General features: G+C 55.7%; 5 protein-coding genes across 5 annotated transcripts; 3 read left to right on the plus strand and 2 right to left on the minus strand.

Moving 5' to 3' along the window:
* Nucleotides 1–3,123: 3,123 nt before the first annotated feature.
* Nucleotides 3,124–3,312, plus strand: GLRG_03778 (uncharacterized protein; the record flags this gene model as incomplete). Its single annotated transcript, XM_008094463.1, has 1 exon — nt 3,124–3,312. The coding sequence occupies one exon, from the start codon at nt 3,124–3,126 to the stop codon at nt 3,310–3,312; it is 189 nt and encodes a 62-aa protein (XP_008092654.1).
* Nucleotides 3,313–5,498: 2,186 nt separating this feature from the next.
* GLRG_03779 (uncharacterized protein) lies at nt 5,499–6,692 on the minus strand (the record flags this gene model as incomplete). Its single annotated transcript, XM_008094464.1, has 1 exon — nt 5,499–6,692. One exon carries the CDS (start codon nt 6,690–6,692, stop codon nt 5,499–5,501), a length of 1,194 nt encoding a protein of 397 aa, XP_008092655.1.
* Nucleotides 6,693–8,349: 1,657 nt separating this feature from the next.
* GLRG_03780 (uncharacterized protein) lies at nt 8,350–10,432 on the plus strand (the record flags this gene model as incomplete). The annotated part of the gene is made up of 2 exons (XM_008094465.1): nt 8,350–9,169; nt 9,222–10,432. 2 exons carry the CDS (start codon nt 8,350–8,352, stop codon nt 10,430–10,432), a joined length of 2,031 nt encoding a protein of 676 aa, XP_008092656.1.
* A 557-nt stretch (nt 10,433–10,989) lies between these two features.
* Nucleotides 10,990–13,299, minus strand: GLRG_03781 (RNA recognition domain-containing protein; the record flags this gene model as incomplete). The annotated part of the gene is made up of 1 exon (XM_008094466.1): nt 10,990–13,299. The coding sequence occupies one exon, from the start codon at nt 13,297–13,299 to the stop codon at nt 10,990–10,992; it is 2,310 nt and encodes a 769-aa protein (XP_008092657.1).
* A 484-nt stretch (nt 13,300–13,783) lies between these two features.
* GLRG_03782 (uncharacterized protein) lies at nt 13,784–16,968 on the plus strand (the record flags this gene model as incomplete). Its single annotated transcript, XM_008094467.1, has 2 exons — nt 13,784–16,490; nt 16,544–16,968. 2 exons carry the CDS (start codon nt 13,784–13,786, stop codon nt 16,966–16,968), a joined length of 3,132 nt encoding a protein of 1,043 aa, XP_008092658.1.
* Between the last annotated feature and the right edge of the window lie 141 nt (nt 16,969–17,109).

A 17,109-nucleotide genomic window follows, 5' to 3' on the forward strand; every position in this document is an offset into this window, starting at 1 on the left:
CGTACCAAGCCCCAGATACCTTCTCACCTTCACAAAATTACCTACCCTACTTACTGTAAAGCCGAGATGGCTCACCATCCGTCTTTGCTTGTCCTGCCCTTTCTGTCTGTCGTCCGGCTGCTGATTCGAGTCCACACTCCGTCTGCTTCATTTACGTTTCTTGTGCCAGCAGCCCTACGCGGGGTATACCTGAGCCAGCAGCCCTACGCAGGGTGTACCTGAGCCAGCAGGCCTTGGGATCGCCCCGCCGGTGTGAATCACTGAGAGGCGGTACCCGCGAAAGAAAAAAGAAAAGAAGAGAGAGAGAGAGAGGGAGAAAAGAGAGTTGATGACATCCTCCCTTAAGCCCGATGGACGCCTCGAGGCGACCAACGGCTTGGAAATACGAAATACCTAGACTGCCTGTCTGGTTCGACCTCGAGCGAAGCACGACATAACACGCGTCTCACAGGCTAAAACCAATGGGATTCCGGCTGTCTGTAACCGACATGAGCACCTCGCTTTGCCAACCCGGTCCTCTTCGTCTTTGGAGCTGTTTCTGTTGGTCCGCCCCAACATGGAAGATGGCTTGCGGCATGGCTCTCGGCAGGATGCAACGCCGTCTTTTCCAGAACGTCAGCCCTCTTTTGCGCTTTGCCTCGTTGGCCCGCATCTCTTCGACGACCGCGCAGGCGTCAATAATAGCCGAATCCGACACTGTCGCTTACAAGTCATCGTCGATCGGCATGTCGCCAGTCGTCAGTGGCCTGTCCGCTGGACCGATGCTCAATTCGATGGCGGATACGGTTCCAGCGACCCCTCCTGGCAGACTACATCGTATCAACCCATGACGAACCGGAAGCACCTGGACAAGGAACGCTCTGAACGGATAAACCCATCAGGGGAATATGAGCCTCAGGAATGGGGCTCTTTTGAGAGATCGCGGGGTTCAGGCATTCAGAAAACCCTTCGCCGAAACGAGCAAGTCCAATATCATGCGCTATGCCTGCAGGTCGAGCAAAAAAATTGCAATAAAACCTCATACTATTTGACATTTCTCTGTGTGGAGAAGAATAAAATCCTGGGGAATAAATGCCTGCAACATCGTCTTCGCAAAGCATGGCAACTCGGCCGGCCATCACTTCTCACGACGCGCCTATAGCCCAGAAACGGAAAAGAGAGGGGGGATAAGGGCTCAGTAGGAACGTGATCCTGGTTCTCGTCCGACCCGAGGCACCAATCTGCTGCATCCTCGGTTAACTCAACTCCAGCACAGCTGGACAAAATAATCGCTGAGGATGCTACGTACAATCATGGTCCATCGGAGCCTGTCCATGTCTCTCTCTCCCCGGGAGCTGGGAATCGAATGTCCATGGTGTGTGTGTGTGTGTGTGTGTGTGTGTGTGTGTGTCGTGTTGGTCTTGACATGATTTCGGCTGGGGGGCGGCGTTGTTGTGGGCGCGTCCCTGCTTCCGTTGGAGGAAGCGTCCAGCTTTCTGTGCAAGACCCTGCACCGTGAGGTACTTCGGGGGAACTTGCATAGGCTAACGACGGATTCGTCAGTCGGTGTGACGGTTCAACTGCTAGCTGCGTGCAACCAATACTAAACAAATGGTATCCTAACCAAAACAAAGACCCTGCAAGGTCCCGCAAAACTCGCATGGAAGCCCTGAAGATGGACAGATGGCCCGTTTTCGCGACCTGTTGTTCCCCATGGGCGGGCAGGGCAGGCCGCTCTGATGGTCACCTCGTTCGTGTAGAGAGACGATTTTCGGCAAGACAACGCTCAGTCCGGTAACGGCCTGTCGGATCTCCAACTCCAGGGAACAAAACATGCCGCCAACATATGGGCCCAGTGCCACACTTGTTCTCACTCTTCAACCTGGGGGAGGTGGGAGGATACTGGGGGACGTCATTTTTGGGGGGGGGCAGAAAACTCGGAATCTTGATTATCGTTATTTTCCCCGTCCCGTCCACCCCCAGTTCCCCCAACACATTTTTGATCTCACGCCATATTGCTGACATTACACAGCCGTGACAAACCCGTTTCTCACCGCCGCATGGAGTACATCCATGGCCGTTGTTGTTGCATCTGGGTGCGGGCGTATGGCGAGCACAACAAAGACCTCGGACGGGATCGGGACAGCGATCGAAGGTTTCAATCGCAACAATGTCGTTGCATCCCGAGCAAGGAGGATCCCGTTGGCCTGAGCACTATCGGCACCGGCTCCTTTACGAACCGTACCGCCTACAGTCCCGCTTGTCCCTGCCCGACCACCTCCACCTCGTCGTCCCTCTTTGGAGGAGTCGACTCGACAGACCCGGTTTACACTGCGATTGAAGTAGGAGCCAGGTCGGTTACCAAACTAGATAGGGACCGTTGTTTCATCTGCTCTCCCTCGTTGAGCGCTGTGGGCCTTCGACGTTCCCTCTCCGGAAACAGGCAGACAATCGACGTGGTATCGTGGTTCGATCGTCAAACGATGTCCCCCTGTCGGCCTCCGCGTTGCTTGCCTTAGAGTTCTATCGGTGCTCCATGGAGACACAGCAGCAGCTATAACACCCTCTTCACTATTATAACGCCCTTCCTATTACCTTTGTGTATTCCGTCGCCCGCTTATTCGACACTCTTTCTGCCTCGCGCTGGGGTTTCATCACTCACCCACATGCTCAGTTTCCACCGACTTATCGAGTCGTTGAGTGCAGCTGATGGGTACGTCGTGGGCGCAGCGTGTGAACGATACAACAATGCATCGGAACACCACCCCACTCTGGTACATTATGAAAGAGAAGGAGACAGACAGGGAGAGAGGGAGAGAGAGAGCACGAGCCTGTTGCCATTCGATACGGGACGGGCATTATTCGGACCCTTGATGGTCGATCTTGGGGGACGACGGTTCATGGCTCTGGATACGTCGCCATCCCAGCGGTTTCCTTGGATGAACCAGGCACAACCCAGATACGCCACCCCGCCTCCCTCGACGCTCGGATGTGAGTGATCCGCGCAAACAAGTCGGAGTGCGGCTGAAAACGACGTCTTATTCAAGCTCGAGTTCGTCCATCCCCGCCAAGAATATAGCTACAACAAAATCAGTAGGTAGATGGATAAAGGTGGTGATAATAATCGTGTTTTGCTTTGGCACCATGTCAGGCCAGAAGCACAGGTGGCTCCAGAGCCAAAACACTGGTGGGAACCGGCTCCGGCCGTCGTCGTCTCTCCGGCTATCCAATACGTTGTCGTCTTCGCGATTGGGAAATCAGCGCGCTAGGGAAGGAGGCTGGTCGGCCCCGGCCGGGACCACCGCGGGCGCCATCAAACGGCCTTCTTCGTGACTTTTCCTTTAGCGTCAGTTACCTCCCGTAACAAATCCGACGTTGGGCCGCTAGCTGTGCGCACGGCGATCGCTGTCCGGACTCCGACGAGCTGCAGAAGCTACCACTGATGGCATCTGACAGCCTCCAACATCTCAGGCCACCAAGCTATCTAGAGCCGTTGCTCCGGACACGCCACGCCCACGACATACCGATTTTCTCCGTGACAGGTCGGACGGCCCGACCCCTGGCCGTGCGCATTCAGCCCATTGGTGCTAGCGAAGTACAGATGTCTCAACCCGTATGTATATTCGAACACGGCCGCGTAGACGGAATGGCGGCGTCCCTACGTAGCAGAATGTGGATGAAGGAAACACGCCGGGAAACTGGTCCAATCTCCGTGCTAAATTTCCCGCAGCTGCCGGCATTCGCTTGCTGAAATTGAGGGCAAGCCCATCAGCCCCATCGGAGAACACGATGTGAAGGGAAGAGCGACCCTCCAATGAGGACCCCATGTAAAGATCGACGTCTGGCCAAATTGGAGTGATCTTCAGGCCCCAGATTCGGAGGATATTTATTGGCTTGGTGCGGTAGAACTCGGGTAGCGCTTCTAGCGGCCAGCCACCGATGGAAAGGAATCCGTAACCGTAAATCATGTCTCTCTTGTCCCGCGGAAACGTTGGGGCGTGACGGTATCCTGATGGTGTATCCAACCGGCCGCCGGACGCGCCTTTGCCGCTTCGTGAGAGACGATTCTCGCCGAAGCTCCATACTGCGTTCGTTTCTTTTCGCGTTCCCGTCACCCCATTAGATCGGCACGAGTTGTGTGTCGTCGGCCTAGGGGGCTTAGGAAAAGGGAGCTTTCTCCCGGATGGGAAGCGAAACGAGGCGAGAGGAGCGCCACTTCCGAACGGAATTGTATCCGGTCAGGTCTTAGGGTTTCACTAGCCACCTAGCTCGGAGCCCTTGCACCTAACGGTCGTCCGCCTCGTCGGCCTGCCGATGAACGAGCTGCTGTCTCAGTCGACGAAGACCGCGGGTCGTGGAACGAATTCCTAATGGGCCGTTTGGGTTCACCTGGGTATCGGCCACCCCGCCCAGCAGGGCCGGTGATCTCGGACGCCAGGAATCTGAAGGCCCTTATTACGCGTCGTGTCGCGGCGCATAGATGCCGAACGAGGGAAAGGGCCCGTCTTTGTCTCTCCGAAAAATCCGCCCGTCGTAATACTGCATCGAGGTTTGCTGGGCTTCGTCGGGCAAGCCGTGGCTTCACGTACGGGGGGGAGGGGGTGCGATTGGAAAACATTCTCCTACAAGATATCCCTGGTCAAGGATATGAACGCGCGACCAGCTTACTGGTGTCATGGTCCACTGCTGAGTCCGGCACAGGCATCGTTTGCTCCGCATGGGGCCGTTTGGAAAAGCAGGAAAGGGAACGAGACGCTAAGAGATGTCGATCGACGTCAATCCGGTCGTCCTTAGCCTCGATCCTACCGCTCCATATGTACAGAGTCAGGCATCTCAGTCTTTGCCAGACTAAAGACGGTGGCCACGTTCAGCGTCGAAGCCGCGGGTGACGGGTCTCGTCCGACCGGAAAGTTTGGTGCTGGTTCTTCCAAGCGGGATCGGTCCGGGGAGGCGTGGCGGCCTTCGAAAACGGCATGAACTTAGGCAGCTAAATTAGGACATGGCTCGATTGTGAGACTCGGCTGTTGGTTGGCGTTCTAGTGCCATATTAGTGAACACACACCTGCTGGCCTGCGAACGTGGATTGGGAGGATTGTGAGGAAAGTATTGCTTGCTAACGGATACGCGACTCAACAATATCCCCAAAGTCCCCGGCAGCCAAGACCAAGACCAAAGATAAGGATCACGTTTCCCAGGACCAGGAAAACAAAATCTCTTCTGCGGATCAGATACGTCGCGCGGTAGAAGGGTCTACACGGACGCGGGGTTGTGGCGGGGAGACCCGAAAGCGAGAAGACGAGCAAATGTCAGGAAACGGAAAGAGGTCTGCGTACCCCATTTCCCGGATTTGACTATGTTGGTATTCTCAATTTGCCCGATAATCTTACTCTGTACACTGATGCTGGCTTTTTGTTTCGTACAGTCGACCCTTGATTCCATCCGATGCCAATAACGCCAGAAAAGAAAAGAAGAAAAAAAATCAAGAAGAAAGGGAAGGAGGGAGAAAGAAAGTCGCTATTTCATTTCCAGAACCAACTGCTCTTGTCATTTCCATCCCCGTTGGTATCTCGCTGCTGCTGATCCCTGCTCTTGCCATTGCCCGTCGAGAAAGTTGCCGTCCAAGCGTACTCGGAACGCCTCTCAGTTTGCCTGCCGACCTCCTCGCCCCTATCGTTGAACGTCGTGACTGTCTTGGTGACGTGAACGTTACCCTTCGCGTCCTCCCGTTCCTGGACCTTTTCCACGACTCTCCAGCCAGCCGGGAGGCCTCGTGGTGAGAGGTCTCGCGTGGTTGAGTTCAACTTGGGTGACTCGGATGTGGGTGTGGATGTTGACGTCTCGCGAGATGTGTTAAGACGGGCCTTGCCCATGACCGAGAAGTACGAATCCTCCTCCGTCTCGCGGTGGTCGTCTTGCTCTGGACGAGCTCGCACCTCCCGTGCCGCTTTCTCAAATACCGGTGCCATCTCGGGCTCCTTGGGCGATGGCTGATTCGGGGCGGGCAGCGATCTACCTTCATGGAAAGGGTCATCCTGCTCTTGCAACCACCGCCGCCACCGTTCACTCACGGCCCCGTCTAGTACCTCGGGCCTCGTGAGCCAGCCATCCCACAGGCCCTGACGAGTGAGTTGGTGAAGCCAGAGGATCGGTGGCAACCCCCGGGGGAAGGACTCGCGGCACTCCTTCCGGAAGCGGACCCGTTCGTTGATGTCCGGCAAGCCTTGGCCGCTGCTGACCATGAGCAGGTCCTCGAACGCATCCTCGAAACCAAACAGAGTCGGATCAACGCCCTCGGGGAGGTCCTTGGGGGTGGGCTGCGGCAGGTCATGGAGCCGCAACGGCGAGTATGGCGAGTCGATGAGAAACGAAATCCACATGACCTGGTACAGGGACTCTGTGAGCTTGTCAGCCTCGAAAAGCGCCTGCATTGGCGACATTGACGAGAAAAGGTCGAACACGCTCCGGTGGGGGTACTGCGAGAACGACTCGTGGGGCTGGACGGCATCTGTAGCGCCGCTGTCATCTGATGCTGTTGTGCTTCTGCGCCCATTCTTGTCTATCTGGGACGGTCGGGGAGGCTCGGGCCAGCTGCTGTTGAGGCGGGACACTGCGGTGGGAATGCCCAGGACTCTCTGGAAAGCCGAGGCGACATGATCGTCAACCTTTTGCTTGAACCGGACGAAGAAGTTGTCCGGGGAATCGTTGTCGGGCATGATGGACGAAATATCCGGTGAGGTGCCAAGCCGAGTGGTTGGTTTTAAGATGTGAGCTGTTTGTGATTCGCGAGTCCCTCAGTTGATGAGATACGCGAGTTTGGATGTTGTTGCAGGCAATTCGCGGATTGTCTCCGGATGCGTCAACGGAGACTCGAAGCCTACATGAACAGTGGGATAAATGCCTGAACGACGGGACGGGCGAAGATGAAGTCTCATGAGAATGACGACGTCGATCAGATCAGACCAGCTCACCAGTAGTGGCGATCGGGGAGATGGAGTGAGTTGGGTAGTTGTGTGAGAAGGAGAGAGAGAGAGATCGGAGCCTCTAGAACCTCCGACAATTCCCCAACGAGCTGGGATTGGGTAGAGGGAGTTTTGGTAACGGCGGCGGCGGTGACAACAGGTTCTGGAGACCAAAGTATCCCAGAATACTACCTACCGTGCTACCTACGTATCGTAAAGGTACATCCAGTGTGGCGTTCAAGCCACAGTCCGCACCCCGCTTTCAGCACGTGTTGGTCCACGTTCCAATCGTTCAATCGGGGTCTTGGGCGCCAGCCTCACACAGTTGGCTGTCCCGGTCGGGTCGCTCACTCACACAATCCATAATCCACTCACTGGATGGTGATGCGTTCCTGGAAGATCCGCCCGTAGCGACCGACCCTGGACTAAGTCTACGAATTGGGTTATGCAGTACTAATTACCTCCATTGGGGCCAGACACGGACGCTGCACCAGTGTTGCTGGCAGGTGAACGGAGAAAGACTAAGCCCTCAGAGACAGGTTAGCGGTCCTCGCAAACATGAGGCAGGCACATGCCAACCCAGTGCTCGGGACACAGCGCGCCACGGGAATGACAGCATCTTGCAGCAGAGTTCCAAGTCTGGAAAACCCCACACTGGTGCTGAGCCACAGTTTGGGAGCATCATCGGAGACCCACCTCTACGTCCGCTCAGGGACTTTCTTTGACCCCCCTTTCCTCTTTGACTGGGGGATTTTTACCTAGAATGTGGGAACGTGCCTCATGCCCAGACCCGCGCGTCAGCATTCGACCGATGCGAGTCGTGGAAGAGAGGAGAAACACCACCACCACCACAAGCAACAAGAAGAGCATGGAGTAGCGTCAGCCTGCCTAGTTCCATCGCAGCACTTGGTCAACGCCGCCAACCACCGGACCTAGCAACTGCACTAAAATCTTGATTGATCCAATCACTACTACCTACCTACTTATCTGCCTAGGTACCTACCACCCAACACTAAGCCTTCCCCCGAACCTCCGATTCCCATTTCTCAACCGCAGATCCTCATGGCTGGCTACGACGATTTGCATTCTGCATTGTAGTTCCGCCAATCCTTTCAGTCAGTATCCCGTTGCCTTCACGTTACCGCATCCTCGCGCCGTCCAGATGATACCGCATCCCACTCGAGTCCACCCATCCACTGCGCTTGGGTGCCCGGCGACCGAATTCGCGCCGTCGTCATCGCCAACCTCGCCCAACTAGCACCGTTTGCTTGTGCTGCTCCCGAAAAAAAGAAAAAGAAGAAAACAAAATTATCAAAAAAAAATAAACTCGTGACATACACGGCTCGCGGCTCGATATCTACACTCCCCGCCCTTCTCTTTTCCGGCGTCACAGCACTAGCGCCCGCCGGTCATGACAATAGCCCCCGTGCTCGTCGCCGCCGAGCCTGCGGCACGCCCGGACGACGATAAAGACCTGCAGAACTGGTCCTCGCTCATAGGCATCATCACCGCAATCGTTGGCAATGTCCTCATCGCCCTCGCCCTCAATGTCCAGCGTTACGCTCACCTTCGACTCCACCGAGAGCGCATCCGCGTCCGGCGGCGAGCGAGAGAGGCCCTGAAACATGCGCCGGGCGGAGTCCAGACAGGGCCGTACGGCACTGTTGGCGGTGGAGAAGCAGGAGACACGGATGAGAGCAGTGACGGCGTCAACCACCACGCGGGCGACGATGGCGACGACTCCACGCCTTTGACGAGATCCTTCCGCTCCGAGGAGTCCGCTGGTTCCGACTACTCCGGCGACGACGACAAAACCCCTTCCACGTACCTCAAGTCGCCCTACTGGTGGGCTGGCCAGATCCTCATCACCCTTGGCGAGCTGGGCAACTTTTTGGCCTATGGTTTCGCGCCCGCCTCCATCGTCTCCCCTTTGGGAGTTGTCGCGCTGATATCCAACTGTGTCATCGCGCCGATCTTATTCAAGGAGAAGTTCAGGCAGCGCGACTTCTGGGGTGTCATCATCGCTGTCGCCGGAGTTGTTGTTGTCGTTCTGAGCGCCAAGCAGGAGGAGACGAAACTCGACCCCGGCGCTGTGTGGGACGCGATCACGACATTGGCCTTCGAAATATACCTTGCGGTGACGATATCCTTGATTGTTGTCCTCATGTGGGCGAGCCCAAGATACGGCCATCGGACTATTTTGATTGACCTTGGTCTCGTGGGACTCTTTGGTATGTACCGTACTCGACGACGATGAGAGCCGCCGGCTGACGTTTTCTCTAGGTGGCTTCACAGCTCTGTCCACCAAGGGCGTGTCCTCAATTCTGTCGACCACCCTCCTGGGCGCATTCAAAACCCCGGTTGCATGGGCGCTACTCTTCATACTTCTCTTCACTGCGGTCATGCAGGTGCGCTACGTCAACAAGGCGCTGCAGAGGTTCAGCTCGACGCAGGTCATTCCCATTCAGTTTGTTCTGTTCACGCTCTGCGTCATCGTTGGCAGTGCCGTTCTGTATCGTGACTTCGAGAGGACAACCGCCGAACAGGCAGGCAAGTTTGTCGGGGGTTGCCTGCTCACTTTTTTTGGTGTCTTCCTCATCACCAACGGTCGTGTCGAGGAAGATGTCGAGGATGGCATGTCCGACACTGATGGCGTCGAGGAGACGATCGGCTTGGCCGAGCAAGACGGTTACAGCCCCACGCAGCCACTGGCGCCTTCATCCATCTCAGTCCCATCCTCGAGATCTCGCCGCTCCTCTCGGGCTTCCAACGCAGGGCATCTAAACAATGGGTCGAAACAGTTCAGTATGCAGCACGACTCGGGATTCCCCACACTTCGCGTTCCCGCAGCTGCGTCGACGGGCAACCTTCCTAGCTCGGAGGTGGAACCACTGCTGGCCAACCCTTGGAGCAACTCCGCAGATGATATTACCCCCCCGCCTGGGACGAGGACGATATCCGACGACTCTATTCACACGTTCCCTGGCTTCGGCTCCCCGCCGTCGGAGCCAGCAACGCCATACTACGACGGCCAACTGCAGCCCAAGTATCCCATAGATACCAGACCCGTCACACCGCGCACATCGTTGCCAAACAGACCTCACAGCCACCAATATCCAGGCCCTATCTTCTCCCCATCCCCACTCTCATCTACTGTGAGCGCCGTGGTCAAGGACACACTTCTTAGGAGCGCAGAAAATCCGCTACTGCGTAGGCCTTCGGTGCGGAGGTTGCGCTCGAGCATCAGGGCCAGTCTCTTCATGCCCGAGAACAACGAGGGCCCGGACGGCGATGCCGAGAGACAGGACCTCATGGGTGGAGGGGTTGACTACGGAGACGGAGGCGTTGCTGAGCGTAGTCGGACAGCGGGCGAGGGCGCTTCCAGAGGGCCCCTGACGGGAAGACCCCGAAGCCTGAGCGACACACTAGGAGGGTTATTCGGGTCGAAGAGAAACAGGAGGGATGCCAACACCGACCCCGGAGCGAACTTATAAAAGAAGAGGCGGATACATGTTTACCTATTTATTTATTTCTTTGCACAACCAAGGGACTTTCTGGTTGAGGGACTTCGGGGGCATCGTTATCTTTCCTCAGCGTTGCATATTGGATCGGCGTTTCTGGTAGAAGGAGACTTTGAAATTGGGTGCTGTTGGAATTTCATCCGCAATACAAATACAGGTGTCCATCCTCTGGAGGGCGCGCCCGAGATATGGTACTGGAACACTTTTTCTGATTACTTTCTCCTCGTGTACAACTACTGTTGGTCGACTGCCCCTCATAATGCCTGATTGGGCTGTGACATTGAATGCAACAAGGATTTGCGTCAACGTGATCTCACGACGGGTCTTGGGAATCCCCAGGTGCACTCGCTGACGACCACTCTTGGCTAATCGAAAAAGATACTTCCAAGGGAGCACGGGAAAAGGAGAATGGGTGTTGACAGAACATGTTATGAATATCGAATGAAACTTGAATGCTTTTGAATAACCTCGATGATGCAGAGAGCCCATAATTACATCCCTCACACACACCATGTTTCCTGCCGCCTGGCCTAACCCCGGGAAGAGGCCTTCTTCTTTCTCATCAGACGCTTCCTTGCTATCAGCAACGGCTTGACGTCTTCGCGATCGACCTTGCCCTTGGGCTTCTTACTGTCGGCCTTGTCCGCTTTCTCGGACTTCAACTCCGGCTCCTCCTTGTTACCCTTGTTCAAGTTACCCTTCTTTCCCTTCTTCTTATCCTTCTTCCTGTCTTTCAAGGAGGCCATCTTGGGCAGCTCCTTACCATCGGCACCGCCCTTCTTGGCGTTCTGGCCGTCCTTGGCGTTCTGGGCATTCTGCCTGTTGTGGTCGAGGTTCTTCTCGTTGGCCTTGCGACGGGCCACGACCGAGGCGTTCTCGATAGCGAACTCGACGATGAGGCGCTGCTTCTTGCCAAGTTCATTCTCCAGCTGATAGCCGTTGAGGAAGCGCAGGCCCATGAGCGCCCACCGATGGGACGAGTACTCGATGAAACCGTATCCGCGAGACTTGCCGCCGCTCGCCTCGGGGACCTTGGTGCCCTCGCGACTCTCGAACTCGATCTTGGCCTGGCGGACGATACCCTTGCGCTTCAGCTTGCGCTCGCGCTCGGCGTCTTTGGCCTCCTTTGCGTCTCTGACCTTCTCCTCCTTGGAAAGGGGCTGACGCTTACCCTCCTTGACATCCTTGGCGAACTCCACGCAGGCCTTCCGGGCCAGCTCCTTGAGCTCCTTGGAGCCGATATTGCGCGGTATGTTACGGACGGCCAGACGGGTCAGACTGATGTGCAGCGTAGGGTTGCTCTGGACGAGCTTCTTGCGCTGCTTGGCACTATCTTCCCTCATCTTGATCTCGTTGGGGGTGAGCTTGTGATACAGAGCAGACCTGGTGTCGATCTGGCCTTCGTTGAGCAGGAAGAGACGTCGCTTGTCCTTCTCCCGTCTCTTGGCACTGCCATCGGCGGCCAGGCGTTCAGCGTCGTCCTTGCTGACGGCCTGGGCGACTTGCAGAAGTCTACCGTCCAGAGTGTATCGACCATCCTTGTCAGCGGTCTCGTCTTGAAGCACGGAGTGCTTGGTCAGAAGGGCGCTGGGCTGTGAGCGGGGCGCACCCTTGATACAGGCCTTCGCATCCTCCTCGTTAACGAAGCAGACGAATCCAGTGCCTGCGGGACGTTCAGTCGCCCGGTCCATGACAACACGGGCATACCTGACGGGACCGAACTTGACGAAATGCTCCTTCAGTTGATCATCTGTAACGGTAAAAGGAAGGTTTCTGATGAAGAGTGTCGATTTGTTATCGGTTGATGTTTGCGTCTTTGTGACGGGTTTTTTGTCGTCCCGAGCGTTGCTGGCGGCTCCCTCCTCATCGTCTTCGGACAGGTCCAGGTCCTCGTCCTCGTCCTCGTTCTCACTTTCGTCCTTGTCGCTATCCTCCTCGTCCTCGAGGTTCATCATGTGGTTCTTCATAAAGTTTTCCAAGTCGGCGTCAGCGCCCTCAGGTTCCTCGCCAGCCTTGTCGTTTTTGGCAGTCTCGACCTCTTCCTTTGCGGTAGCAGCCTTCTGCTTCTTGCTCTTCGGCTTCTCGTCATCCTCCGGGACTTCTTTGGTACCGTTCACCTGGTCCCATTCGCTCTTGTCCACAGCCCAATCAACCGCAACAGGTCTTCCGTCAATGACCTTTCCGTTCATCTCCAGGGCCTTCTCGGCATTCTTCCGTCCTCGCAGGGTCACAAACCCGAAACCCTTAAGCTTGCCCTTGTTTTGGGGCAGGTCGGCGAATTTGACGACTCCATAGGCTCTGAAAAGAGCACCCAGCTGCTCGGATGTCTTGATAGACCAGGGCAAGTTGCGAATAATCAACTTGGGGGGTTTCCTGGCCTCCTCAAGCTCCTGCGCGCGCTTCTGCTTCTGACCAGCAGCAGCCGCTCCGACGGCGCTTTCCTTGCCATCGCGGTGTCTGGCTTCGGCAACATCGACTCTGATGCGGCGACCCTCCCACATCATGTTGTTGAGCTTCTTCTTGGCTTCCATAGCATCTTCGGCATCCGTCAGGGTGACGAAGCCATAGCCGCGGGAAGCCTTGGTGGCCTTGTCGAGAACGACAGTCGCATGCTTGACTGGGAAATGCTCGGAGAAGAAGTCGGTCAAGGATTCGCTGGTGGCGGTCGCAGGAAGGGAGCGAACGAAGAGAGAGCGATTGGCCTCGGTGCGGGCTTTCTTTGCCTTTGGTTCCGCTGCAGAGTCTGCTGCAAGGTTCTCGGCGACGGCGGCTGCGACGAGGGCATCGTGCTCGTCCTCCTCGGCTCGTGACCGCTTGAGCGGCTTACCAGGAGATGACATGTCTGTTTGGTTTAGCTGTATTGTCTTACAGCAAGTTTTATTGAGAAATAATAGACAAAGATTACCTCGACTGCTAAAAGAGGTTGTGAAGAGGTTCACTCTTTCTGCATGGGAAAATGGCTGGTGGTGATCGTAGCTGCGAATTCCACGATAAGGATTTTTTTCCTGGGCTTATCAGCACGTGCACGGGACTTGGAGTTGCGAGTGGAGAAAGCCTAGAGGCGACCCCGCGCTATACCATTTCTGGAAGTCTATTGACTTGCCTGTTGCAGACTGGATGAAAACAAAAACGCGCCGGGGTTCACCCACTGTGATTGTGTGCGGTGTGTGCTGGCATTTTGCGAACAGGGGCGCTGGTCATCACCCGTCAATCAAACAAACAACATACTGTTCTGCTTAATTAACGAATACAGCTTTTCCCATCATATATCGTGCGGCTGCGTCCGATCCGCTGCATTTGACGACATCAACAGACAAACCCAGGATGCCCGCACGTGTATCTACCCGGTCCACGCGGACCTCAGCCGCCGTTTCGCACAAATCCTCAGCAGCGACAGTCGGCTCTCGAGCCTCAACAGCGTCCCGCTCCTCTTCGCTTGCCCTCGATGTCCCGACCGAAAGACCCGACAGCGAACTTCGCGGCCAGGTGTGTGCTGTCTTCCGAGATGCGCAGAAAAATACAGCGTCACACCGCAAGCTCGTCGTCACCTTGCGCAAGATCCAAGAGGCCTGCGCCTACGAGCCGACCAGCCTGAAGAAGTCGACAGCAAATGAGTTTGACGAGGAAGCTTTCAACTCCGAGTTCGTCCGGTGTGTCCTGAGAGTGATGCCAATCAAAAAGACAGAGACCGTTGGAGAGAAGACGATCCGGTTCATTGGTTCCTTCTTGCGACACGCAAACGACAAAGACAACGAGATTCTGGGAGAGATCGACGAGGACGCCAGCGTCATGCCCGAGACCCCTAGCACCAGACTTACCAGCTACCTCATGAGCACGGTTCTGCCCCTGATGGTAGCCAAGGACAAGTTTGTGCGGTACAGATCCACTCAATTGATTTCGCACATCATCAACTCGCTCGACGCCATCGACGATGATCTCTTCCAAAAACTTCGGCATAGCCTCCTTAAACGCATCCATGATAAGGAGGCCATGGTCCGCGCGCAGGCAGTTCTGGGCTTGGGGCGTCTGGCTGGCAATCAAGTCAACGCTGCAGACGAAGACGATGATGACGATGACGCCAGCGGGCTTCTCGAGAAGCTCCTAGAGGTTGTCCAAAATGATCCCAGCGCAGATGTGAGGCGGTCGCTTCTCGTTAACCTCCCGATCCTTCCCGCCACTCTCCCCTACCTATTGGAACGCGCCAGGGATCAAGATGCTTTGACTCGCAGGGCAGTCTACTCGCGGCTTCTGCCAGCTCTTGGTGATTTCCGACATCTCTCGCTTTCGATGAGAGAGAAACTCCTCAGGTGGGGTCTCCGCGATAGAGACGAGAATGTGCGCAAGTCCGCAGGCAGACTTTTCCGCGAACGGTGGATCGAAGACTGCGCTGGCGTTGCACCACCCGAAGAAGGGGCTCCGCCCGCCGAACCTTCACCTCCCAACTTCGATGGTCTCCTTGAGCTTCTGGAGCGAATCGATGTTGTGAACTCCGGTGTAGAGAACGGCGTCGCTCTTGAGGCAATGAAAGGCTTCTGGGAAGGAAGACCTGACTACCGGGAAGCTGTCACTTTCGATAACCAATTCTGGGAGACGCTCTCTGCCGAGTCTGTTTTCATGGCTCGCAGTTTCAACGACTTCTGCAGGAACGAGGGTAATGGCAAATTCGAGTCGCTGGTTGAGGAGAAGCTGCCAGAAGTGACTACCCTCGCATTCTACTTGGAGAGATATATTAGCGTCTTGATCGAGGCTATCAAGCGGGTTTCTGAGATTGAAGGCGAAGAGGACGAAGAAGAAGACACTGTGGAGCAGGAGTTCATCGTCGAGCAGCTACTTCATATTGCCATCACCCTCGATTACTCTGACGAGGTTGGTCGTCGCAAGATGTTCGCTCTCCTCCGCCAGTCGCTCTCAGTCCCAGAGCTTCCGGACGATGTAACGAAACTCACTATCAACGTCCTCAGGGACATCTGCGCGCCAGACAACGCCGGCGAGAAGGAGTTTTGTTCCGTGGTTCTCGAGGCCGTCGCTGATGTTCACGACACAATCGTCGATGACCCCGCACCGGACGACCGCACTGAAGACAGCTTCCACTCAGCGAGGTCTGAGGTCAGCGGCGACGTTACGCCCACGAGAGGCGGAAGTCGGCAGAAGAGCCCCGAGCTCAGCGAAGAAGAAGCTCGAGCAAAGGCTGTCAAGGAGATCATGATCAACATGAAGTGCTTGCATATCGTGCAGTGCATGTTGTCCAACGTCGCGGGCAATCTGCAGCAGAATGACCATTTGGTTTCGATGCTCAACAACCTTGTGGTCCCTGCCGTTCGCAGCCACGAGGCACCGGTGCGTGAGAGGGGCCTTGTGTGTCTGGGTCTTTGCTCCCTGCTCGACAGATCCCTGGCCGAGGAGAACTTGACACTCTTCATGCACTTCTTCACTAAGGGTCATACTGCCCTTCAGATCACAGCCTTGCAGATTCTTACCGACATCCTTAACGTCCATGGAGCGCAATTGCTTAGCTCAACGCCGGCGCTGCTCAAGATTTATATTAAAGCACTCAAATCGGGCACGAAGTCGCCCGAAGTCCAGGCTGCCGCCACATTGGCTGTTTCTAAGCTGCTACTGGGACGTGTCGTAACGGACCCTGAAGCTTCAGCTGAAATGCTCAAGACACTCGTCGTCCAATACTTCGACCCCGTTACAGCTACCAACCAAAGCGTTAGACAGGCTCTTAACTACTTCCTGCCCGTCTTCTGCTACTCGCGGGCTGAAAACCAAGATCTTATGCGTACCGTCGCACTGGATGCTCTGCATGCACTCCTAAACGTCCGCGAGAGCCTGGAGGACGACGACGCCGATGTCGATGAAGACATGGAGAGTTTGACGACCATCGGTGCTTGTCTAGTGGACTGGACTGATCCTCGCAAGTGTTTCAACCCTGCCACTGGTCTTGATCTGGAGAAGAAGACTGTCAATGGTGACATTCACTTGGACTTTGCTTTGGATATCCTAGACCGCCTGAACAGCAGTATAAGCAGTAAGTCAACAGTGCCGACAAGGTCCAAGTATCAATACTGACTACTCTTACAGAGGACGAGAAGAAGGTAGTGGCGTCGCTACTCGGAAAGTTGTATATTTCGCCCACTAGCACGGAGGAGAAGATTCGAGAAGTATACGACGAGGTCACAATCGCCGTCAACGACAGGCTGATCTCCGACACAACTGGTCGAAACGCCCTCAACAAGGTCCATGTCAGCTTGGGCAAGATTGTTGCCACCCTTGGGGAGCAGCAGGATGGCGAGCCGCGTCGCACAAGCAGAAGCGTGTCCGTCGCCGCTTCCGTGGCCGGGTCCGTTGCTGGCTCCGTTGCAGGGTCCGTCGCGCCGTCCGAGAAGAACGAGCCTGACATCAAAGAGGAAGATGAAGACAGCGATGGCACTGTCATCCAGACCACCATCAAGGACGACGGCAACTCTCTTGTAAGCGAGCTGTTATCGGATGAAGAGGGGGCGTGAGCAGCAATCATGTTGATGAACCGGGCGGCACTTTTGATGGATGGATAACTCTTCCTGGATCATGGGACAAGGGAGCTTTATGGATTGATGTTTTGACAAGGATTGATGATATACATGTAATGATTGCCCCTTGCGGAATCG

This window comes from Colletotrichum graminicola (assembly GCF_000149035.1).
Source record: "Colletotrichum graminicola M1.001 genomic scaffold supercont1.11, whole genome shotgun sequence".
In the NCBI taxonomy this organism is placed as follows: domain Eukaryota; kingdom Fungi; phylum Ascomycota; class Sordariomycetes; order Glomerellales; family Glomerellaceae; genus Colletotrichum; species Colletotrichum graminicola.